The sequence below is a fragment of the Apiotrichum porosum genome (genome assembly GCF_003942205.1).
Source record: "Apiotrichum porosum strain DSM 27194 chromosome Unknown scaffold_3, whole genome shotgun sequence".
Classification (NCBI taxonomy): domain Eukaryota; kingdom Fungi; phylum Basidiomycota; class Tremellomycetes; order Trichosporonales; family Trichosporonaceae; genus Apiotrichum; species Apiotrichum porosum.
In genome coordinates this window covers 2,289,776-2,314,049 of record NW_021167110.1, presented here as the reverse complement: position 1 = coordinate 2,314,049, position 24,274 = coordinate 2,289,776, and the positions used below count along the sequence as shown (strand labels likewise).

Genomic DNA, 24,274 nt, shown 5'->3' with positions numbered 1-24,274 from the left:
GTTACGCGTGATGCAGCTCACTGGATCACTGGATCTGTCGTCTCCAGGTGCGCCATGCCAGTGAGATGGTGCGACGCCGACCCGCGCCGTTCTGTGCGACGTCATTGTGATTCTCTTGGTTGTATACGACCATGAGCACGACGCTAAACTCCTGGACCGGAAAGTGCGGACGGATACGGAGCGAGGTGCGCCGCTTTTTGCCAGAGGTCAACAATGTCGAGGCCGCCAAAGGAAGGCACCAGCGCTGGATGCGATATAGAGAATTGGAGAACGCGGCAGCCGCCCGCGTGGCTGTGTGCCAGAGATCCAGAGGCCAGAGACGCAGAGACGGTCGTCACCGGCACGCGAATCCAGCACCACCGCGTTCCACAAGTCGAAAATCAAAATCACAGTCCGCCACGCGACCAAGGTCCAGGACACTAGGACACGGATCCACCACGATAACGAAAGCAAGGGACCGCGCGCGGCGACTCGGACGCAAACCTTGCAACCTTGCTATCGCGAGGGTACTGGCATCGGTATGTGGTATGGAGCATGGTATGGCTTGCTTGCTTGCTTGCTTGCTTGCTTGCTTGCTTGCTTGCTTGTCTTGGCGCGTGACGGAAACGGCGAGGACAGACCGTGAGGGTGAAAAGCTGTACAGCCCTCCTTCTCGTCCCACACCGTACTGTACGACACCCAACGCTGATGGAGACTGTACAGTTGTGTCTCCTCGGACGTTGGCGATCTGGCGCGCACCTCCCTCCATCCGGCGTACCGCTGTGCGGTCGAGCGGTCGCGGTATCGCAGTTGTCGCGGCGCGCGGTGGTCGCGTCACGTCGCGTCGGCCAGGCGGCGCCACCACCCGCCGCCGACGCGTTCGTGGCCGCCACGTACCGCGCGCCAGGTGTGCCTGCATCCTTTCCCGTGTCCGTGTCCCATTCCTGTCTCTGGATCTCTGTCCTTCACACTTCCGTTACCTACTCGGTGCAACGTCTGTAGCTTACATCCTGGACACTGGGGGAGACAGAGGGCGAGCGAGAGAGGGCGGGGGGGGCATAGATCCGTGCTGGACCGTGCCATGCAAATGCAGTGCAGTGTAGGCAGTGTCAACGCGTGGACCACCACCACTACCACCCCATGCCCACCACCTAGCGAACCGAACGAACACCAAACGAACCAGCATCCTGACTCACCCCCCTTGCCCATTCCCTATACCTCATCACACCCGTTCCCTGTGGCCAGTTCCCCCCCCCCATTCCCTCACTCCCCCATTCCCTCACCCCCTCACTCCACCCCCTCAGTGCCAAGCCCATGGCGCCGGGGCGGCGGTGTTGACGAGTGCCCAGCGCCCAGAGTCCCGATGGAGAAACCAGATGGCCACGAAACACCGATGGGACCGCTGTGACCGCTGTGACCCACTGTGGGCCGCACGGAGGCGCGGCGCCGAGAAAACGAGCAAACGGACAAGCCAAGCGCGCGCTCGCTAGCTCGTTAGCTCGCTCGTGTGTGGAGGTCGCATGTGGCATGTGGTGTGAGTGCGAGTCCTGTGCTGTGCTGTGCTGTGAGTGCTGCAGTTCGTGTAGTGGCCCCACTCTGCGATGCAGAGCGCCGTCGTCGCACCCAGCACCCACCCACACACGGTGACAGGTTTGAAACGCGCGCCGACATGGTGCGCATCGACGCTGACGCACCGACGATCGCGGTCGCGGTCGCAGTCGCAGCCATGACGATCATGAACCGCAGTACGCCCGTCGATCCTCTGCTGCGCGGCCAAATGCAGATGGCCCAGATAACTATCCTGTGCCACATTCATGTCATGTCAGTGGCTCAGTGGCTCAGAAACCCGCCGAGCACACCCGCAAGCACACCCGTTTGAGCGCATGTGTGTGCATTATCTGATTAATACATGGAGCTAGGAGCCATGTGTGCATGCTACAGCCGTGGAGGTGGAGTGTGCGAGACCCACTGGACGCATCATGCGCGCCCAGTGAGAAAGCGCCTGTAAAATTGTCCCTGGGGAAGAGGAGGAGGAGGTATGGAAGGAAAGGAAAGTGGGGGTTGGGGGAGAGGACTCGGAGACAACTCAAACTCGAAGCGAGAGATCGGGGGGAAACGAGCAACAGAATAAGGGTGTGTGCTAGCGCGCTGCTTAGAAGGCAACGGCAAGGACGGCAGCGCCGACGACAGCGGCGACGGGGGCGGCAATGCCCATGGCGCTGCCGGCCTTGGTGGTGGCGGCGGTGGCCGAGGCGCCGGCCGAGCCAGAGCCCGAGGCGGTCGAGTTACCAGCAGCCGAGCCCGACGCGCCGGTAGCGCCGGCGGTGGCGGTCTGGGACTGGTTGGTGAACATGGCGGTCTGGATGTCGCCGACGGACATGGTCGAGGCAATGGCGCCGTTGGCGACGGCGTTCTGGTACCAGTCCATGCCAAAGGCGTCGGCGACCGACTGGATGGTCCAGTTGTTGGCGGCAAAGCCGGGGTACTCGTGCTTGAAGACGATGAGCGAGTTGTTGTTGATCTCGTGCTCGAGCGCAAGGATACCGGGCGAGCGGGGGCCGACGAACCAAGTGTCCATGGTGGCCTCGACCGACTCGATGGTAAAGTTACCGCCGGCGCCAATGGCCCAGTCGTTGGTGTCTGAGAATAGCAGTCAGCAAACAATGTGGCGCCGGGGGGGTACAGGGGGTGGGCGGGGGAGAAAGGCTTGGCAGACTGCGGCGCAGCAGCAGCAGCCGTAAAGGAGCCAGTGACAACACTCACCGTGGTTCCAGAGGACGGTGGTCAGGCCAAAGACCTCCTTGGCGATGGCGCGGACACGGTTGTCGACGTCGCCGTAAGGGGGGCGCCAGAACGCCGGGATGTGGCCGCCAGTAACGTCGGCAATGATCTGCATGGTCCAGCCGAGCTCGCCGACGACCTGCTCGTTGGTGCGGGTGGTCACTGGGGATGGGTGTGAGCAAGAGACAACCTAAACGAGGCGGCGGCGGCGCCGTCCAGGGCCAACGCTCTCTTTCTTCACGCCATCGGGTGAAACTCACTGTAAGGGTGCGACCAGGTGTGGACCGCCATGTGGCCGCCGTTGGTGAACGCAGACTTGGCAGTGGCGGGGTCGCCGACAATGTTGGTGCCAATCATAAAGTGGGTAGCGTTGCCGTTGATGTTGTTCTGCTTGAGGAAGTCGTAGAGGTCCTGCGAGACATCGCTGGGTCCGTCGTCGAACGTGAGCTGCACACGAGGCGTCAGCAGGGAGTGCCGGGGGCGGGCGGGCGGGGCGGGGCGGGATAGTGGGTTTGGGGAGGAGGGGAGCTATACTTACGACAAAGGTGTTGTCGGGACCGTGGAACAGGTCAGTGTCGGTGTGGCAGCCCGAGGTGAACGAGCAAATGTCGGGGCCCGAGCCGTCGGTGCCGTTGGCGACGTCGTACTTGGGGTTGGCGGTGCCGGTCTGGACAGCGACGGGGTTGGCAGACGGGAGGGTGATCGAGTTGAGCTTGTCAATCCACGCCTGCGGGGTGTTGGTAGCGTTGGGGCTCATGTACAGGGGCGGGTAGCCGGCAGTAAAGTCTGTGTATGTGGTGAGCAGGCGGTTCGGACACATCACGCAGGTAGAGGCCACTCACTGGCCGCGGTGATGTCGACGTCGGCACGACGGAACAGCTCGTGGACGGGCGAGTCGCGGGGCTGGTACCAGTTGACTTTGGGGTGGGCAGCCACAAAGGGGAGGGCGGCGAGGACGGCGAAGGCGATCATGGTGTGATCAAGTGTATACGGTCAGTGTGGTATTTGGATAAAAGTGGTCGCGAGGACGGGGGGTGGGCGACTGTCGCAAGAGTCGAAAGAAATGGGCTGGGCGACGAAGAAAGGGGGGTGGTTGTGGGACTGAAAAAGGTGAGTAAAGCAAGGGGGGGAATGTGAACGATGCCACTGTTGACTCTTTATGAGAGCGACGGGCGGGGAGTGGGCTGACGGGGTGGGTGGGAAGCTGTGGGCACGCACACGCTGCACACGCTGCACACGCTGCACACGCTGTTCGGCGGCACTGCTCGCGGGCCACAACCTAAACCGTCGCCCATTTCTTTTCTGGCTCCGGGGGCGGCGGCAGGCGGGCGGGGCGGCGGGCAGCGGGCGGTTGTCGTTGTCTGACACACGCAGGACGTGCGCGCGCGCGCGCTCGCGCGTTGTTGTGTTGTGTTGTGCTTGCTGGCTGCATGCAAACACCCCCACCCTCGTGCCTTGGGTAAGGGCTGCCTTTCTCTCTCGTTTTTTTATTTTTTTCCATCGGCGGAGAGGATCCCCACGGCGTGAGACCGGAAGGCCAGCAGGCCAGCAGCCAGCTGTGGCTTTTTGCAAACGACGGGCCGGCGAAACAATCCAATCCATCGCCCGTGCCGGCATCTGGAGGCGGACACCCAGGGACTTGTGCTCTGGCGCCAAGCGTCGAGACGGCGAGACCACGGATGGTGTGCGCGCAGAATGGCACCAATCTGGGTGGGCCACGCTACACCGCCTCCTTTTCTCTCTCTCTCTCATTCCAGCTCTGTGAGACTCTCTTCCCCTTGGCACCCCCCACATGTTTACCGTGTCTGGCCCCCTCTCCCGGTCTTGATCTCTTGGCTTGTCAATTGTTACAATTGGGGCTGCGCAGCCAGCCGTGTGTACTCACCACACACCACGGCGATAACAGTGTGGGGTGAGGGGTCTTTCCCATCCGTAGCCCATCCGTAGTACGGCCCCAGGGCACGGGTTGCGTTGCATATGGAGTGACAGGGCTCGCTCGCTCGGCTGTATTCAGGGAGACGAGGGAAGCGACTCATGGATCATTCTCTCTGCTGCGTAGGCCTCTGGCGGCTCGTTTACCGTTTAGGCTCTCTTGCGTTGCAGCTAACGGGCCCCCCCGCCGCAGGGTCTCAAGATCCACTGACGCTTTGGTGTGTCCTGCAACAGATGGGTCCTGGGTTGTGCAGGTTTTTTTATTTTTACGTCCTGCCAAGCAAACTGCAGGAAACACCCTCCCTTGGGCCTTGGGTTAATGGCTCTGATGCGTAGCTGGTTTGCTGCGGTGCGATCAGCAGTGATCGGCCTCCCCCCCCCGGGGCGCGCACAACCCTTTCACTACACGACCCATTTGTGACTGCGGGCCCTGTGGTCGGGGTGGCACACCACGGCTGCACGGCTGGCGGGCCAAAAGGGTCGCGCTCGTACACTTTGCGGCTTGCGGGATGCCAGCGCCGCGCAGGGGTCAATGTTTGTGCTCACGACAAGGATTACCGCGCCGGACCAATACGAGCAGGAACGTGACTGGCGCGCGACTGGCCCGCTGCGCCGCTGCGTCCCGAGAAGAGAGCACCAAAGTGTGCGCGCCGAACGACGCGTCGAGGCCAGGATTTTGCTTTCTTTTTTTCCTGGTGGCTCCCACCCTGTATTCCTTGGCATCCATCTGTGGGTTCTTCTACGACGCAAACGAGGCAACGAGGCAATGAGGCAATGCCCTTGAGCACTGGCGTCATGCCGAGGTGGCTGCTGCATGTGGCCTATTGAGCGAGGACGGATGCAAAGACGACGAACAAGGACCCGAGAGAGCGAAGAAGCGGGGGAAGCAGAGGCCCAACGACGACGCCTGCACGTTTGTTGTTTGTTGGGAGATTAGCTGCACCTCGCAGCCTCCAGTACGGCCAGCACAGTACATGCCGATGTACTGCGGATGACTAACATCCTCCTCTTGTGCTTGCGTCCTTGCTGTCTTGCCTTCTTTCGCTACAGATACCTGCCTTTGTCACACCGAGCTGAGAATGGCCCACGGTACCACGGTGCGACGACTTGGCACGCTAGGAACCTACCTGTTGCCCAGGTCTATTCCAAGATAACAGCGCTCTGTGCCAGGTGAGTTGTTTCGGTCACATGGCGTGCATGCAACGTGTGGAATTACCGCACTTGGAAGAAGGCGGCGACAGCCAACAGTCAACAAAGCACACAGGCACACACCCGTCTTGCCGGCTGTTCCCAACGGGTCGCCAGACGACCAGGCAAACCCGGCGGCTGGCGGCTGGCGGCTGGCGGCTGGCGGCTCTGGTGGGCCTGGAGGTCGGTCCTTGGCATCGACCTTGCCGGCGCGCGGACGAGCTGGGACACAATCGCCGCCAAGCAACAGCACAACAATCGGTTATCTTCAACACGGCTCGGTGGATCGGTGGTCACCTGCACGGGGTTTGAACGGAGGTGGGGGGGCTGATAACCAGCCAACTCCTTAGGACTTCGCACTACTACTGCGATAGCGGGTCGGGTCTGAGATGGGACATCGAACGAGCCGCGCGCCACGGTCGCTCGCTTTCCATCGCTTCCTCATTATCACCGCAACAAGCAATGGGCACGTTGGGTCGGTCACCTCTACTACTGGATCAGGCGGTTTGGAGTGTGAACTTGACGGAGGACGTTTTTGGGGACCGCGCCGAGAATAGACCAAAGCCAAAGTGTGTCTGGTCTGTCTCCAGCCTCTCCAGCCTCCGGCCTGCTTGCTTTTGCGGTCGTGCTTGGAGACAGCGAACGCTGCTACTGTTCCTTGGCACGGGAGGCACGTCTTTTGCTCGCTACTGTGATGTGGGGGGGGAATGAAAACGACACGTCCAAAACACACGTTCACAGTTATAAGTAGTGTCGGCAGCAAGCGTTATCAGCAAACGTGGGCAACCAACCTGCAACAGGCCAACAGGGGGGGGTGGGACTCTTTTGGGCAGATATGGATTTGGGCAGACGGGCCGCAAGGTAGGGGTGGTGTGGTTTCCGTACCTCGATACTGTATCTGTCATGAGCGGGCAGAGTCAGCGTGAAGACTCCTTCTGATAATGACATAACATGACACCTTTGCAGACCTCTGCGAGAACAGAGTTTATCCCTATCCGGTGGACAATCAGCACCAGGGCGAACAGCTAGCAAAGGCAGTGTTTGTTAGATTGAGTGGAGGATACGTGGAGGCGTATCCCCCAGTAGAGACGGGTCGCAGTGCACTAGCTTTACGATCGATGAACATGGAAAATGGAATTCCTCGGGCCGAAGTATGGGAATCAGCTGGTGTACTTACAGAACAAAAAGGTAGTGGACGGTTGCTAGGTCATTTTGTGGTCAGCTGGCGGCCACTTGCACATGTGACACGGAGTGGTTTGCCTAGTAAAGGAGTGTAGACGTGTCCTCTTGGTCCTCTTGGCCTCTTGAGTCCTCTCTGCGATGGGGTGTGAGACAATGGACAAGAACCGATTGGTGTGGTATTTGCGAGGCCGCGGTCAATTCAATCTCGCGGGGTAATTGTGTGCCTTGGTCCCGTTTTCTATCATTCGCTTGTCGTGCAAGTCGAGACAAGGAGAGAGACGAGCAGCAGGTGGACACTAGTGCGAGTGCCAGAGAGCTACGCCATGTGGTTCAACGCGAGATGCGTATGCAAGAGCTCAAGAGAGAGACAGAGAGAGGAGGGGGTCAAGACAGAAAGGGGCCCGTCGATCAGAACCAAACGACCGACGGCCCACACCCGCCGCCGCCCCCACACGCGCACGGTCAACGGGCAGGCGCCTGGTCGTCGTTTGCCATTCCCCTTCTTGTCCGTCCGTCGTTCGCTCTCGCCGCTCTCTCGCACACAAACGTTTTCCATTCCCATCATCATCATCATCCTTTACACACTCTCCTGCTGCCTGCACACACACCACATCGCATTCGCCCCTCACACACCCAGTCGTGTCCAGCCCATCTCCAACCTCCCCGCATTCGTCGCCCCCAGCTCGCACATTCACACACTCACCTCCACTTGCACAGTCGACTGCACAGCCGGCGGGGTGGACGCCCGTCCGTTTCCTCCCCACCTCCCATCCCTCCCCCACCGCCCCCGCCTTGACCACACAACAGACTGGGGCTCGCTATGTATCCTGACCCGGTGCTGGTCCCAATAGAGACCACACTGCATGTCCAAGATAAACCGCCAGTCACCGACGCGGAATGGGAGGAAGCGCTCAAGCTGTGAGTAGTGTATAAGCCTGCGCAATCGACTGCCCAACTCGCATGACGGCGTCTGTGCTGACGGCTTTATCAGCTACGGTGTCGACAGGCACTCTGAGACCGAGGTACCGCCGCCAGGACCCCCTTTGGCATCGTCATCGTCGTCAGCTGAGCCAACGAACACACCGGGTGCAGCGGCCCCTTCCCCCGTCGTCGTCGGCGCCGAGCCGACACCGTCGCCCCAAGCTCCAGCACCCCCCGTGCAAGGGCGTGAATGGGGCGCCGAGTCGAGCAGCGGGCGACAGCGCGTCAACCGGCACTTTGTCGGTTCCAACGCCGAAGTCCATGTGCTCGCCGAAGCCAAGACGAAAGACGACGAGGTCCCATCACCCAACCCGTCCCCGGCCATCTCGCCAAACCTAGGCAGTGTCGATGACCCGTCGTCGCCCACCTACTCGTCGCCTGATCTCGGCACACCACGTCCCGGCGTGCTCTGGCCGCCGCCCCGCCAGCCAGACAGCTTCGCCGTGGTCGGAGACGGCGGGCCGAGTCCGCCGCCCTTTGCGGAAGGCTCGTTCCGCCGCGATCCCATCAAGCCCCGGCCAGGCTGGCCGGGCCTCACGGGCGACGTGCCCTATCTCACCCCGCAGTCCCAGCACGCGAGCACGTTTGGTGCGGTCAACGTCGCGGACGGCGCGGACGGCCTGCCGCGCCTGGTCAAGCCGACCGAGGACCAAGGCCACCTCAGCCGCGAGGCCGAGCGGCGCCGCCTGCGCCATGTTTACGAGACGGAGGGGTGGCTGCCAGCACCCAACCCGAGCCAGAGTACGCGTGTGAGCCGGTCGGCGGCCTTGCGCCGTCTCGGCCTCAACGGCCTCAACGCAGCCGACGACCAGGACAGCGAGCGCCACGCCGTGATGATGAAGTATACCGAGCTGCTGCAGATGGTATGTGTCTCTTTCCTCCGCTCTTGCTCACAACAACCCACAGTTCTTCGGCAGCTACCTCGCTGGCATTGCCATCCTGTACGGCGACGTGGAGATTGTCTACCTCGTGTCGTCGGCACGCAGGAGCTTTCAGTTCTCCACGGCCGAGTCGTTCTCGGGCCACGTCGTGCTCCAGAACGAGTGGAAGTGCTTCGTCGTGCCTGACATGGACAAGGACTGGCGCTTTGCCAACAACCCCCAGAGACAAGGCCGCGGTCCGCGCAAGTTTCTCGCTGCCGCACCGCTTCGCTACCACCCGCCCAACGGCGGGCATGTCGACTTTGGCTGCCTGTGTCTCGTGGACAAGGACGCCCGCTACGAGTTTAGCGAGCGCGAGCAGGCCATGATGCTGCGGCTGTCCAACATGCTCGTGTTCCAGCTCGCCACGCTCCAGTCGGAGATCATGGCCAAGCGCACGAGCGGCATGTATGAGTCGAGCATCAACTTTCTGCGCCGCTCGTTCATCCCCGAGCACCTCAAGGAGACCCAGCCCCAGACCCAGACCCAGACGACCCAGGCCCAGGCCAAAGCGGTGGTGGCAAAGGACAAGGAGAAAAAGGCGTCAGCAGCAGAAAAGAAACGGTCTGCCCACCCGCACAACCATCACCGCCACCGCCGTGGTCCGAGCCTGCTCTCGTCACCACGAACGTCACGCACACCGTCCTACAGTCCAGCGCAGACAGCGACACCTCCCACGCCCGGTGCGGCAGTCCGCGCGACCAAGACGGGGCCAAAGGACACGAAGCGCGCCAAGCGCAAAGACCTTGCGGCCGCGGGCACGCTCTTCAGCGACGCGGCAGACACATTGCGCGGTATCCTCCAAGCGGACGCAGTGTGCATGGTGGACCTGCACGAGTTCCAGCTCTTCATCCGCAAGGCCAACACACGCGACAATGCGCGGCAGCCGAGCAGGTCCAAAGAGTCGATCGTGGGCGATTTCCTCCAGGGTAAAGAGTGGCCCGCAAGCGTCGAGCCCGTCCTCAACTATGTGCCCAGCAGCTCCCATTCGGGTGTCGCGCTCCTCGGCCAGAGCTGTACCAGTGGCTTCGAGTTCAACTTTGACGACCCAAGTGCGCCCTCTGTGCTCCCTCAGTTTATCAAGCGGTACCTCTCCAAGCGCCAGTTCTGGTGGGACCGCGACGACCCCGACGACGAGCTCGCCAAGCAGCTCATGGTCTTTCTGCCCGACAGGTGCCAGACCGTACTTGTCACCGTGTTTATGACGTTCACGGGTACGCTCAAGTATGCGACGTTTGCCGTGTGGTCCAAGCCGCCGTCGGCGTTTGACGACAGCAGCCGCCTCGCGCTGCCATTTGTGTGGATCATTGGCGCCGCACTCGTATCGTCCGTGGCCTTGATCCGCGTTCGCATGATGGAGGAGAGCCAGATCACCTACTCGAACCTCCAGGCCCACGAGCTGCGAACCCCGCTCCACCAGATCCTGGCCATCACCCAGCTCCTCCGCTCGAGCATGTCCGACCTAGCCGAACAGCCCGAGGGCACCTCGGCCAGCCCGCGCTGCACCACAACCACGCTGCAGCAGGTCCGCGACCTCCTCCCGTTCCTCGACGCCATCGACACGTCGGGAAAGACCCTCCACGGCATCGTGGACAATATCCTCACGTTCCTCGACCTGTCGGCCAGAGACAACCGGTACGAAAGTGCCCACACCGCCCACCCGGGGCTCATGATGAGTCCCGCCGGCGCGCCGCAGACCCTCGGCGCCATGCTCGAAGAGCTCATCCACGACGCCAACGAAGAGGACCGTCGTGGCCGCATCGGATCGGGCCAGGCCCTCGGCCGCATCGAGACCGTGTTTGAGATCATCCCGCGCGAGCTCGGCGACGCCGTCACGGAGGATGTGGGCGGTGCGCTGCGCCGTGCGCTGTCACGCGTCATCCACAACGCGTACCGCTACATCGAGAGCCAGGGCTGCGTGGAGATTTACATCGACGACGTAAAGTGCATGCTCCCGCCAGAAGGGTGTGAGGATCTCGGCGCGACACGTAAAGTCTCCATCAAGGTGGTCGACAATGGCCGTGGCATGAGCGTTGACTTTGTGCGCGACAAACTGGGCGAGCCGTGGGCCAAGGAGGACCTGTACGCCACGGGCTCGGGACTCAGTGTCCACCTCGCGTACCGTATTGTCGACCTCATGAACGGTCACATGGAAATCACCTCGGCACCGGGGACAGGCTGTACCGTCACCATTGAAGTGCCCCTCCCCGTTACGCGTGGGTGGCACGCCCCCTCGCCCGTGCTCCCCGCCGAGCCCAAACGCAAAGTCGCGTTCATCGGGTTCGACCCAGACGTCGACCCGGCGTTCCACCTCGACCGCCTCCGGGCGTCCTTGGAGCGGCAGTACGCAAAAATCGGGTGCGAGATTGTACCTGTTGACGAAGCTGATCTCGTCATCGCCGACGGGTCGCTCGAGGACACGCCCTCGGGTCTTGGCCAGCTCGCGCGTCTCACGGCCCCCGAAGTGGTCATTCTCGCTGGTGTCGACGACGAAGCCTTGCCTCCCGCAGCGGAAATGTCCAGCCCCGAACGCCGGATTCGCCGCCTCCTCAAACCCGTCACGCCGGCCCTCATCCGCGACACGCTTGCGCGCACCCCCGTCGCCAGCACGCCTACGGACGCGACGCCCAACCCGGCCGAGCCCCGCCTCCGAGCCCATTTCGCCGACGTGGACACCACCGAGCCCCACACGCCCGGCTCGAGTAACAGCAACAGCGGCCCGGCCATGGCGTGGAAGCCGCGCGGCGTGTGTGTGGAAGAGGCCGTGGCATCCCTGTGTCTCGGCGACTACTTTAGCAGCCGGAACCGTCTGTCTCGCGCCAGCTCCAACGGGTCGAGCGGCATGGCGTCGGGTCCGCTCTTGGACACGACATCGTCCATCGAGTCGCGCGGGCCCACCGAGACCGAGGGCTCGCCGTGGCTCCGCTCGTCCACGTCGCCCGTGACCACGCCGTCCGACGAGGCGCTGGACCTCGTCACCCCGCCCCCAGCCACCCCGGAACCCCACCACACCAAGGTCCTCGTGGTCGAGGACAATGTCATCAACCGCAAAATCCTCGTCAAAATCCTGTCGGCCGCCCTGCCCGTCCTCGAGATCCTCGAAGCCGAAGACGGTCTCGAGGCCGTCTCGCGTTTCCGCGAATTCACGCTGCCCGTCATTGTCCTGCTCGACATCAACATGCCACGCATGGACGGGTACGCTGCCGCGCAGGAGATGCGGCTGATTGAGAAACGCCGCGCGGCAGCGCTGTCCGGGTCGCCAGACGACGGGACCGTCAGCCCCATGGCCCGCAGCAAGATCATCGCCGTCACGGCCCTCGCGGGCGAGGACGAGCGCCGCAGGGGCCTCGTAGAGTGCGGGTTTGATACCTGGCTCACGAAACCGTGTCCCAAGATGACCCTGCAGCGCGTCGTGGACGAGGCGCTCAAGGAACTCGACGGGTGGCGGTAGCCCGCGGCCCGCGCGCGGTAGCGGCGCGCTGCCCCAACCCCGTCTCTCCATTTACAACTGCCAGAAACACGCACCGCAACTGGCTGTTGGTGCTCTCTCACCACCTCCATATATTCTCATTCTCTCAACCCTCTCACTTTCTTCTTTTGGGCTCTCTATGTGTACACGCTCTCATCCATCTCATTTATCTAGGCTTTTTCTTCCTTTTTCTCCACTTCATTTGGGCACTTTCATTTTTGTAACTTTTTGCTATCCTCTACTTTTTTTTTTTTTTGGAATATCGTACCCCACTGGCCACTGGCCATGTATGCATCGTGGCAGTATGTGAGTGACAGTGTGTGGCTTCTGGCGGCTTGTTGTGCTGCTGCGATATTGGCCCATGGGCGAAACCTGCGCTATATGTCAGACACTTTGTCGACTACCGGCAGACGTCCGGGTAGTGGGCAATGGTCGACGTACATACGAGAGCGCGTCACTGGTAGCGGGTAGCATGCGTGATATCATGTGGGCACGCCGAGGTGAGGGTGAGCGGGTGGCTCGTTATGGAGCCGCCCCACGCCGGTGCCCATCGTCCGTCGGTCAGGCTTACCTGCCTCTCTCCCTCTCCTCTTCTTTCTCCCTCCCCCGCCCGCCCGCCTCGCCCAACACCCAAAAAGGTTGGCTTGGGAGGAACTGAATCCTCTGCTGACGAGAGTGGGATTCGAACCCACGTCCGAAGACTGCGGATGAGGCCTCGTCCTCGAGATGAGGAGGAGGTGGTTCACCTTAACACAGCGCCTTAGACCGCTCGGCCATCTCGCCGATGATGTCTTTCCTCGCTCCCACAGCGCTGCATGCATGTTTTGTTAACTTGGGCCGAGGCTATGCATACTAGGGCAGGTGCTGCGAGGTACCAGAGAGGGAGAGACGGGGCGGGGTGGCATGGAGACGACAAAGTATGGCAGAGGACACGAATTTGCATGAGGAAGTAGGGACAAAAATGGGTGGAAAAAAAGGTCCCGAAAATAAACGCGCGGCGCCACACACGACAGACCGTGATCGGCAAACCCATCCAAAACAGCCGCCATTACCACCACTTTCATTTCCTTCGTCCAACAACAACGCAGCAACGTACAGCTGCATGCATGGTATGTACGAGGAGGCAAAAGAGGAGTCTCTCAACCCTGATTCGAACAGGGGACCTACGGATTACTCTTCCAATCGGAAGGGAGGTAGAACATTACAGTCCGGCGCAATACCACTATGCTATTGAGAGGGGATCCACGTGTTTTCCGCGCGCGCAGAGGTTTATAAGCGCTCGAAATGGACAAACTAGAGCGCGTGTGGGACGCACGAGCTGCAGATGGGCGGGGCAGGGCCATAGGGGAGGGGGGGAAGCATGGGCTGGGGCAGAGAAATGATGGACAAACGAGGGAACGGGAATTGACGACCGTCACTCGCCGCTGGTCTTCAGACTCTCCTGCCTTTCCTCCTCCTCCACGACCTTCCAAACAGAGTCTACAACGTTCGCAGGCTCCCAGTATACACAGCGGGCCACACAGAAGGTATAGGACCCTAAAACCATCTGCGGAACATTACCAGAGACAGAAGTGGCACTCCGGAGAATTCCACCACCGCCACTTTTCTCGACCTCGACCTCACTTCCACCATTCGTCCTCGTCCACCACGCCTCCAAAACAACATCTACGGCCCTCTAAACATGCATAGAGGTCCAAAAGGTGGTTTTATCTCTCTCAACCCTGATTCGAACAGGGGACCTACGGATTACTCGTCCAATCGGACGGGAGGTAGACATTACAGTCCGGCGCAATACCACTATGCTATTGAGAGGAAATTGACACATTTTCCGTGTGGGAATGGGCTTATAAGCACTCCAGACGGAGGACGAGAGCGCGTGTGTGGAGCCTGAGAACTGCAGCTGGGCTGTGTAGGCGGTAGAGGAGCAACGGAAGTGTGGATGGCGGAGGAGAAGCAATAGCTCGTGGGGAAACGGTGGCGAGCTCAGGTCGGTCGGTCGGTCGGTCGTCGAGCACTGTTCTCAGGCGTGCAGTGAGTACATGAGGCAAACGGCAAGTATCGCGTCTAGAATGGTCCCTCCATCACTACCGACGGGAGTTGCATCACAAAACCAACACAAGGAAGCGGAACAGACATGTTGCCTCGAATCGACAGACAACCCATGAAAACTGACACTGACCGCCCCCTCTTTCAGTCGACGTTGCTCGCCAGACCGCACCGCCTCCCGCCGTTCCCCAAATTTTGCCACCTCTCAGAACAAGCCTCCAAGGTTCCCAGCATACGCCGAGTGCCACACAGGAGGTCCAAAGGCCCCCCCAAAAAACAAACACACGGAACATTTCTCTGAGCCCAAAAGTGGCACATCGGAACATTCCTCTTCTTCCGCCAACTGGCTCCACCACTTCCTCCCACCGTTCCTCTTCGTCCACCACACCTCCAAAACAGCATCTACGGCCCTCTAGGCATGCACAGAGGTCCAAAAGGGGGGTGTATATCTCTCAACCCTGATTCGAACAGGGGACCTACGGATTACTCGTCCTATCGGACGGGAGGTAGACAGGTAACAGTTACAGTCCGGCGCAATACCACTATGCTATTGAGAGGAAGACCACGTGCTTCCGCACGTTGTCGAGCGCGGTTGGGGGCTTATAAAGAGGTGCTTTTGAGAATGACCGGTGCTGCTAGACGTTGGGGAGTGGTGGGCACAAAGCTGGCCTTTGTCGCAGTCGGATTGGACGCGTGGTTCCAAGGTAGGTCAATACTTTCTGCAGAGGTTGGTTGAGGGAGGAAGCGCCGCATCGCTGAATGCGTTAGGAAAGGCCCATGGTCTGCCAGGCCCATCAGAGTGTGTGTGAGAGCGAGAGAGAGAGACACTACGGCATGACGAGAGGTTGACCCCCTGTTGCGAGAAGGTATCGATGAAGTGGGAACAAGCTGCGCTGACCTTTGCCTTTTTCCTCCATTTTCAGGGGAAATTCCAAGCTCACCAGCCCGCTGGCAGGACTGGGGCATCCGAGCGCGCTCTGGCAAATGGCCAGGGTCATACATGCACATTTATGCTCTTATCTGTTGGGCTTTACTGCATAGAGACTTCTTCCCCAACGCGCTCATGCGTCATCTCCCTTTATTGCAGTAGTCGACCGACATTCACAACCGTCGGTCCAAGCCGCGAATTTCCTTTCTTCACTTTACGCCTCGACCACGGGCGCCTGGGCATCCTCGCGGGTCTCGAGCCAATACTCGTCAAGACCAATCTCGTCGGCGTACTCTTGGTGAGTCATGAGCTTGATCTGGCTCATGATTTGCTTGGTGCGTGCCGGAGAGACAAAGTAGTTCTTCATGACGTACGCCATCGTCTTGCTCAGGATCACGTGTGGGTGGACGTTCTTCTTCTTCTCGGCCTTGGTGGCGAGGGCGCCCACATCAATGAATTCGTCGAGGCCGACCAGAGTGATTTCGACAGTTGGCGAGATGGGCTCGTCCTTGTCGTCCTCGACGCCAAGCAGCTGGAGAAGGCTACCAATTTCGTCCAGGGGAGAGCGACGGCCAGATTGCGTCTCCTCGTCAGGCGGGTTTTCGGCGAGCCACTCTGCATACTCGATGTCCTCGGCGCTGAGAATGCCGTCATCCTTCCCAAAACCGAAACGCTTCCGACGGTCCTCGGTGAAGATGAACGTGGCCTTCTCGAGCTCAGCCCAGTTTTTGACCATGCCGAAAGGTGGAATCACGGCGGACCGCTTGTCGTAACCGAAGTGGAGCACATGGTGGCGGACGTTCTTGAGCTCGGCGAGACCCTCGCTGACCATCTCCCCCCACTTGTCGTCACAGGTAAAGACGCATGGGAAATACTCCCACGTAACAAGCTTAGGGACACTAATGCCCTCCAGATAACCGAAACGGTGGCGAACGAGACGGAGCTTTGCGAAGACTGTGGCGACATCGATGGGCAGCTGGGACCCACAGCCACAGTCGCCATCAAGGATCGCAACGTGCTTGAGGACGGCGGAAATACGATCAAGAGAGGTGTCTTCGAACTTCAGGCGAGGGAGGCACTTCTTGCTGGTACCGCGGCCTCCTTCGGGTCCAGCGTACAGGTGGCCGTAGCTACCGATGTGAACGTGGCGCCACAGGAGAGGGTCGATGCGGTCGTGGAACTCGCGCGAGGTCTGGCGGAGTACAATCCACTCGTCGTACGAGGTGTATCCGAGGATCTGGTCGATGATGTAAGGGAACGCGGTGTGATCGATGGTGACGGCGGGAGAGGCAGAGTCGGCGCCGCTCGGCGCAGACGCCGTGGGGGTACTGGGGTCATCGGGAGCCGAAGACATGGTTCGAGGGTGGATGGATGCTTTGTTGAGGCAAGAGGATGATGAATGGAGAGAAGGACGTGTGAAGGGAAAGAGTTGACGTGTGCGTGATGCGTTATATGTTGCGCCGGCGCACACACATGCCGGTGTGCACACACACATCGCCGACGGCAACAAATTGGAGACCCAACAACCCGCAACACCGCGGTCAGCGTCACCACGTCCCCCTTGGCCTACTACGACATCACATATGCACATCGCCTGCTGTTCTACAAGTAACTATTGTTCCTAAGCCGCAATGGCAAACTTGGCCGCGGCCTCGTCAAACTCGGCAGACTTCTTGGCCAGCTCGGCCGCGAAGGGGTGCGAAGTGGCGTTCAGCTGCCTGGGGAGAGATGTCAGCTACTATAACATGCAGAGATGAAGGCCCGGTAGCTGCTTACTGAGCGGCCTCATCGTCACCGAGCGAGGTCGCCACCGCCAGGACGTCGGGGCTGTTCTCGCCAGCCTGGGTCTGCTTGGCGGCGTCAATGTCGGCCTTGGCCTCATCAACGTGGCCGAGAAGGAGGTGGGCAGCGGCGTGCGAAGCAAAGACAGGAGCGGTACGGCCGTTGGGGAGCTGGTAGAGCTCCTCGTAAAAGTAGTAGGCCTGGTGCAAGGGGCGGGCACCGGTCTTGAGACCGATCCACGCCTCAATGGCCTGGACGAGCGCCGAGTCGTTGCCAATCTTCTTGGCGGCGATGTACTGCGCGTTTGCGAGGTCCCGGCGGTCGAGGGACAAGAGCAGCTGGACGAGGAGGGCAATGCACTCGAGGTCGGTCTTGGCCGCGCCCTCGGACAGAGTCGCGACCGACTCCTCGACCTCCTTCTCCAGAATGAACACGGTTCCAGCGAGCGCGCGGACGGTGCCTTCTTGCTCGTCCTCGCCATCCTCGACCTCGAGAAGCACATCGCGCACCTCGTCAACGGCCTCCTCGTTGCCCGAGAGGTAAGATGCGAGGGACGCGGCTGCGCGCGCGCTGGAAGGAGCAGGGTCGAGGGCGAGGAAGGGGGCAAGGACGTTCTGGGCGTCGGCGATGGCGGGAGGGTTGAGGGCGAGGTGTGCGCGCGCAACGTACACTGCGCGTGATGTCGCAGCCTCGTCGCCACCAGGCGTGAGGGCCTGGTCGGCTGCCTCGTCAATGGCGGCTGGGCGTGGTGTCAGTAGCAGTAAGAGGTATAGGTTGACAGGTTGTTTGCGACGTACCCTTGAACGAGCCTGAGGCGTTAGCTTTAGACCAGCATGTTCGCGAGATTCAGCTTACCTTGGTAGAAGAGCTGCTTGATGTGGTACAGTGGGTCGGCTTCCATTGTTGCTGCTGTTTGTGGGTGGTGTTGTTGGAGGCTCTACAAGACGCGTTGGAGGCCGTCATGTCAATCGAATGCGCGAATGCCGTCCTCGGAACACGTGGAGTGACGGTCGACATTTTGCTTCCGTGTGGCAATATATTGATGTCCACCCACCCCTCGTCTGTGCTGCCAGCTGTAATGCAGGCAGGCCTGCCTATCCCGATGCATGGCGGCTGCAGCAGAGCACGACTACAGACTCCAGACTCGCTCATGAAAAACAAAACACCTAGCATCGCTGAATCTAGAGTACACCGTGCGCATCCTATGTCTACCGTCACACGACACCCACACTCTACTTCCTGCGCGAGTGGCGCTTCGACTTGCCCGGACGCGCCGCGGCGCCGCCCTTGCCCTTGGCACCAGCGTTGCCACCCTTCTTGCCGCCCTTCTCGCTGCCCCAGCCCGCAAAGTCGTTGGTGCTCTCGCGGGTGTTCTGCTTTGCGCGGCGCGACGAGCCACCAAGCGAGTACTTCTGGTCGCGGGCCGAACGGGGCATCTTGGACTTGCCACCACGGGCACCGCCGCGGCTGTCCATGGCGTCCTCGACCTCGACGCCAAAGTCGTCGTCGTCGCCGCCGCCAATCTCCCTGCCGTCCTTGCGCTTGCGCTTGATGCCCTGCATCTTGTCGGCGAACGACTTCTTGTCCTCCTCGCGCGACTTGAGCTTTTCGTGCTGGATCTGCTTGCCGAACTTCTTGAGCTGGCGCTGCTTCTTGGCCTCCTCCGACTTCTTGATGCCCTGCGACTCCTCGACGAGCTTGGTGCGGATACGCTCCATGTGCTCGTCGCTCTTGACCATCTCGGCGTAGTAGTCGTTGGGGCGCGAGAAGAGAATGTCGTGCTTGGCGCACATCTTGCGCGCGTGGGGGATGGCGTCCAGTGCCAGCTTGTAGAAGGCCATCTCACGCTGCAGGTCTGCACACAGAGTTAGGCAAAGGCAGCAGACCAATGTAACTCACCATCGGAAGGGTCCACGTCGATAATGGTCTTGGACTGAACAATCAGGTGCTCGGGCCAGGGGGTGTTGGTCATCTTGATGCCCTCGGTAAGGACACGCATAGCAGGCTGCATGTCAGTTGTGGTCACACTGATACCGGACGGATCGGCCCAACTTACCTTGTTGTTGGTGGTCACCTTGCGCGCGGGCACGGCGTCCTCGTCGAGGCTCACGTCCGAGCCGAGCTCGTCAACGGCAAGAGTGTCCTCGTCGGCGGCGTCCATGATGATCTCGTTGTCCACAGGCTGCGATATTAGGGTCGCTCAAGCAGAAACACGAGCACACAACTTACCGACTCGGTCTCCTCCTCCTCCTCCTCCTCATCGTCCTCCTCATCGTCCTCCTCCTCCTCGTCGCTGTCGGCCATGCCCAGCGAGGCACGCTCAAACTCGTCCAGGTCCTCTGGCTTGACGAGGGACATCAACCTCTGCATGCCCTTCTCGCTGACGCCTCCGTTGTCCTCGTCCTCGTCCTCCGAGTCCATCTCCTCGTCGCTGTCGGCCTCGGGGGTGGGCTCCTCCTTGACGACGGGGGCAGGAGGGGGGACCTGCTGCTTGCCCTTGCCCTTGGACTTGACGGCGGTCTTGGGTGCGGCCTTCTTGGTCGAGGGGGCCATGGTTTTGTATGTGGTGTATGTGTTGTTGGTGGAGGTCGCTCTTGAAATTCTTGAGAGAGGCCGTCAACCTTTGCAAGCTGAGCTTTTGCAATTACGTAACGACAAAATTAGCCACGTGGTTCAAGTGCCACTCGTCAAAACTCCGCACCTGACGCGCCGCTGGCCGCTGGCTGTGGGCGGGGGGTTAGCAAGCGCTGCTCGCTATTCAACTGAGCGTGCTCGCCGTATAGACAATCACCATCGCATAGACAACCACAGTCCCCACCCATCTCGCCTCATCCCCTCATACCCCGCCTACCACCAGCCGCCAGATCGCTTCACTGCGCCCGTCTGGATCACCCCGCTTCCCCGGCGCCGCGGCGAGTTCTCCTTGCGCTCCTTGCCCTGTCTGATCGCACGCGAGACAACAAACAACGCACGCGTTCGACGAAGACACTTTGCCACCGACCTGAACCTTTTCCCCTCTTCCTTCTAAAGCGTGGCCCAAAATGGATGCAGGTGAATACTTTATCATGAACAGCTGGTGTGAGATGGGAGCTACAGCGTAAGCAGGAACTGCCGGCGACGGCTACGAGTACAAGCCCGACTACGACTATGACAATGAGGGTTACATGGACGGCGAGTCGCAAGAGGAGGCGATCGCGCAGGACGACTACTGGAAGATCATCGACTCGTTCTTCAACGAGAAGGGTCTAGTCCGCCAGCAGCTCGAGTCGTTCAACGAGTTTGTGGAAAACACAATGCAGGAGTTGGTCGACGAGAGTGCCAAATTGACTCTGGACCAACATACCCAGCACACTGGTGTTCGCGGTGATGAGACGGTGAGCTACAAAACCGCGCATGACATTAGCTGACAAGGACAGAGGAGGTACGAGATCAACTTTGGTCAGATTTACTTGGCCAAGGTCGCCATGACTGAGATGGACGGTCAGACCGTCGGTCTGTTCCCGCAGGAGGCGCGTCTGCGTAACTTGACGTACGCCGCGCCCCTGTACGTCGACATGAAGAAGCAGACGTACACTGCCGGCAACGTCGACGACCCGATCGAGGCCGACTGGCGGCCAGCACTGGACCAGAACGGTGTGATGCAGGAGCAGGAGGAGGACAAGATCTGGATTGGTAAAGTGCCCGTCATGGTGCGCTCCAACTTCTGTCTGCTGCACGGCTTGCCCGAGGACAGCTACTTTCAGCTGGGCGAGTGTCCCTACGACCAGGGCGGTTACTTTGTTATCAACGGTTCCGAAAAGGTCCTCATTGCGCAGGAACGCATGGCTGCCAACCACGTCTACGTCTTCAAGAAGGGTGACCCGTCGGCCATCACCTTCTTTTCCGAGGTGACGAGTCAGATGGAAAAGGGTGGCAAGATGCCGTCCAAGACTGTGGTGCGCATGTACGCGCGCGCCGCGGAGCGTACCACCACTGGATCCGTCATCCGCGCGTCGCTGCCTTACACCAAGGTCGACATCCCCATTGTCATCATCTTCCGCGCGCTCGGTATTGTGCCCGACCGTGACGTTCTGTCACACATCTGTTTCGACCCCAACGACACGTCCATGCTCGAGCTGCTGCGCCCATGTATCGAAGAGGCGTTTGCCGTCCAGGACCGCGACACTGCGCTCGACTTTATTGGTCGTCGTGGCCAGCAGGAGAAGGGCACGCGTTCGCAGCGCCAGCGCGCCGCGTTTGACATTCTCCAAAAGGAGATGCTCCCTCACGTCTCGGTTTCCGAGGGCTTCGAGTCCAAGAAGGCCTACTTCCTGGGTTACATGGTCCACCGCCTGTGTTCGGCTGCTCTTGGTCGTCGCGAGCTCGACGACCGTGACCACTTTGGCAAGAAGCGTCTCGACTTGGCTGGTCCCTTGCTCGCCAGTCTGTTCCGTATCCTGTTCAAGAAGCTCACTCGCGACGTCTACCGCCACCTGCAAAAGTGTGTCGAGACCCACAAGGAGTTTACTCTGGTCAACGCGATCAAGCCCGGTATCATCACCAACGGTCTCAAGTACTCGCTCGCCACTGGTAACTGGGGTGACCAGGCCAAGGCCATGCAGGCTCGTGCCGGTGTGTCACAGGTGCTTAACCGTTACACTTTCGCGTCGACTCTTTCCCACTTGCGACGTACCAACACACCCATTGGTCGTGACGGTAAGATTGCCAAGCCTCGTCAGCTGCACAACACCCATTGGGGAATGGTGAGCATAAAATTCAGATTGAAAAAAACAATTCAAGTGCTAACAACTCGTTCAGGTGTGCCCCGCCGAGACTCCCGAAGGACAGGCGTGTGGTCTTGTCAAGAACCTCGCGCTCATGTCATACATTTCGGTCGGCTCGTACTCTGCCCCCGTCATGGAGTTTTTGGAGGAGTGGGGTCTCGAGGACCAGACCGAGTACTCGAACGCGCCCAACGCCACCAAGGTGTTTGTCAACGGTGTGTGGATGGGTATCCACCGCGACGCCGTCACGCTCCACCAGAACCTGTTGCACATGCGTCGTGGTGGCCAGCTCAAGCACGAGGTTTCGATTGTGCGCGATATCCGCGAGCGCGAGCTTCGTCTGTACACGGACGCCGGTCGTGTGTGTCGCCCGCTGTTTATTGTCGACGAGAGCCAGCAGCTCCTCCTCAAGCGCGAGCACATTGATCGCCTCGAGGCCGTCATGGACGGCCACGAGCAGCTGCCGCAGGGCATCAACTCGGCATGGGACGAGCTCATGTCGCAGAGCCTGATCGAGTATGTCGACGCCGAGGAGGAGGAGACCATTCTCATTGCCATGTCGTCCGAGGAGCTCGACAATGCCCGTCGGTACCAGAGCCGTTCCGAGGTGGCTGCTGCCCAGATTGCGCACAACTCGGAGGCCTTTGACCCTGCTGCGCGTATCAAGTCGTCCAACTGGTCGCAGCACTACACCCACATGGAGATTCACCCCAGTATGATTCTCGGTGTTTGTGCCAGTATTATCCCCTTCCCCGACCACAACCAGGTGAGTTGACGGGACTTTCAACTGGAGCTGTTCTGAAACTGACGAAACCCAGTCGCCTCGTAACACGTACCAGTCTGCAATGGGCAAGCAGGCCATGGGTATCTACTTGACAAACTACCAGCTGCGTATGGACACGATGGCCAACATCCTGTACTACCCGCAGTCGCCTCTGGCCACCACCCAGTCGATGAAGTATCTCAACTTCTCCGAGCTGCCCGCTGGCCAGAACGCGATCGTCGCCATTCTCTGTTACTCGGGTTACAACCAGGAAGACTCGGTCATTATGAACCAGTCGTCGATCGACCGTGGCCTGTTCCGTTCGCTCTACTACCGTGCGTACACCGACACGGAGAAGATGGTCGGCATGCAAAAGGTCGAGACCTTTGAAAAGCCCGACCGCAACGAGACGCTGCGTATGAAGCAAGGCCCCAGCGATCGCTACGCCAAGCTCGACCCAGACGGACTCATCACGCCGGCGACCAACGTGAACGGTGACGACATTATTATCGGCAAGACGGCGCCGATCCCTCCCGACAGCGAGGAGCTTGGCCAGCGTTCGGCTACCCACACCAAGCGCGATGTCTCGACGCCCATGAAGAGCACCGAGCAAGGTGTTGTCGACCAGGTGATGATCACGACCAACGCGGACGGTCTCAAGTTTGTCAAGATTCGTATCCGTTCCACGCGTATCCCGCAGATTGGAGACAAGTTTGCGTCGCGTCACGGTCAGAAGGGTACCATTGGTATCACGTACAGGCAAGAGGACATGCCGTTCACTGCCGAGGGTATTGTGCCCGACATTGTCATCAACCCGCACGCCATTCCGTCGCGTATGACCATCGGACACTTGGTCGAGTGTCTGCTCTCCAAACTCGCCACCCTCACGGGTCGCGAGGGTGACGCAACACCGTTCACCGAGCTGACCGTCGAGTCGGTGTCCAAGCTCCTCCGTGCGCGCGGTTACCAGTCTCGTGGCTTTGAGATCATGTACCACGGCCACACGGGTCGCAAGCTGCGTGCCCAGGTCTACTTTGGTCCCACGTACTACCAGCGTCTCAAGCACATGGTCGACGACAAGATCCACGCGCGTGCCCGTGGCCCGCTGCAGATCCTCACGCGCCAGCCCGTCGAGGGTCGTTCGCGTGACGGTGGTCTGCGTTTCGGTGAAATGGAGCGCGACTGCATGATCTCGCACGGTATCGCCGGTTTCCTCAAGGAGCGCATGTACGAGTCGTCGGACGCGTTCCGCCTGCACGTGTGCGACCAGTGTGGTCTCATGGCTATTGCAAACCTCAAAAAGCAAGAGTTCCACTGCACGGTCTGCCGCAACAGCACGCAGGTCAGCCAGATCTACATTCCCTATGCTGCAAAGGTACGTGTCGACACAGGAAACTTGATACATTTTTTTTGTTGTTCGCGCGCTGACATTTTTCTCTCTTTTAGCTCCTGTTCCAGGAACTGCAGGCCATGAACGTGACTGTGCGCATGTACTCGAACGAGGCCGACGACTAGAAGAAGAAGAAAAACAAAACCACCAGAGAGGATTCAGGAGGGGAA

The 24,274-nt window shown here is 60.2% G+C and overlaps 6 protein-coding genes and 4 non-coding genes across 10 annotated transcripts; 2 read left to right on the top strand and 8 right to left on the bottom strand.

Moving 5' to 3' along the window:
- Positions 1–2,131: 2,131 nt before the first annotated feature.
- On the bottom strand, positions 2,132–3,732 carry EHS24_006448 (uncharacterized protein; the record flags this gene model as incomplete). The annotated part of the gene is made up of 5 exons (XM_028621900.1): positions 2,132–2,619; positions 2,743–2,922; positions 3,021–3,207; positions 3,299–3,546; positions 3,603–3,732. 5 exons carry the CDS (start codon positions 3,730–3,732, stop codon positions 2,132–2,134), a joined length of 1,233 nt encoding a protein of 410 aa, XP_028478352.1.
- A 4,150-nt stretch (positions 3,733–7,882) lies between these two features.
- Positions 7,883–12,414, top strand: EHS24_006447 (uncharacterized protein; the record flags this gene model as incomplete). The annotated part of the gene is made up of 3 exons (XM_028621899.1): positions 7,883–7,980; positions 8,054–8,906; positions 8,950–12,414. The coding sequence occupies 3 exons, from the start codon at positions 7,883–7,885 to the stop codon at positions 12,412–12,414; spliced, it is 4,416 nt and encodes a 1,471-aa protein (XP_028478351.1).
- Positions 12,415–13,099: 685 nt separating this feature from the next.
- EHS24_006446 lies at positions 13,100–13,215 on the bottom strand. The gene has a single exon. It is a non-coding gene; the product is annotated as a tRNA-Leu (tRNA).
- Positions 13,216–13,567: 352 nt separating this feature from the next.
- Positions 13,568–13,669, bottom strand: EHS24_006445. Its single transcript has one exon. It is a non-coding gene; the product is annotated as a tRNA-Tyr (tRNA).
- A 474-nt stretch (positions 13,670–14,143) lies between these two features.
- Positions 14,144–14,244, bottom strand: EHS24_006444. Its single transcript has one exon. It is a non-coding gene; the product is annotated as a tRNA-Tyr (tRNA).
- A 682-nt stretch (positions 14,245–14,926) lies between these two features.
- EHS24_006443 lies at positions 14,927–15,035 on the bottom strand. Its single transcript has one exon. It is a non-coding gene; the product is annotated as a tRNA-Tyr (tRNA).
- A 585-nt stretch (positions 15,036–15,620) lies between these two features.
- Positions 15,621–16,760, bottom strand: EHS24_006442 (uncharacterized protein; the record flags this gene model as incomplete). The annotated part of the gene is made up of 1 exon (XM_028621898.1): positions 15,621–16,760. The coding sequence occupies one exon, from the start codon at positions 16,758–16,760 to the stop codon at positions 15,621–15,623; it is 1,140 nt and encodes a 379-aa protein (XP_028478350.1).
- Positions 16,761–17,027: 267 nt separating this feature from the next.
- On the bottom strand, positions 17,028–18,089 carry EHS24_006441 (uncharacterized protein; the record flags this gene model as incomplete). The annotated part of the gene is made up of 4 exons (XM_028621897.1): positions 17,028–17,124; positions 17,183–17,927; positions 17,986–17,997; positions 18,044–18,089. The coding sequence occupies 4 exons, from the start codon at positions 18,087–18,089 to the stop codon at positions 17,028–17,030; spliced, it is 900 nt and encodes a 299-aa protein (XP_028478349.1).
- Positions 18,090–18,420: 331 nt separating this feature from the next.
- On the bottom strand, positions 18,421–19,741 carry EBP2 (rRNA-processing protein and EBNA1-binding protein ebp2; the record flags this gene model as incomplete). The annotated part of the gene is made up of 4 exons (XM_028621896.1): positions 18,421–19,043; positions 19,088–19,193; positions 19,245–19,370; positions 19,418–19,741. The coding sequence occupies 4 exons, from the start codon at positions 19,739–19,741 to the stop codon at positions 18,421–18,423; spliced, it is 1,179 nt and encodes a 392-aa protein (XP_028478348.1).
- Positions 19,742–20,229: 488 nt separating this feature from the next.
- RPB2 (DNA-dependent RNA polymerase II) lies at positions 20,230–24,229 on the top strand (the record flags this gene model as incomplete). Its single annotated transcript, XM_028621895.1, has 6 exons — positions 20,230–20,239; positions 20,294–20,562; positions 20,605–21,930; positions 21,986–22,717; positions 22,770–24,089; positions 24,161–24,229. 6 exons carry the CDS (start codon positions 20,230–20,232, stop codon positions 24,227–24,229), a joined length of 3,726 nt encoding a protein of 1,241 aa, XP_028478347.1.
- Positions 24,230–24,274: the final 45 nt, after the last annotated feature.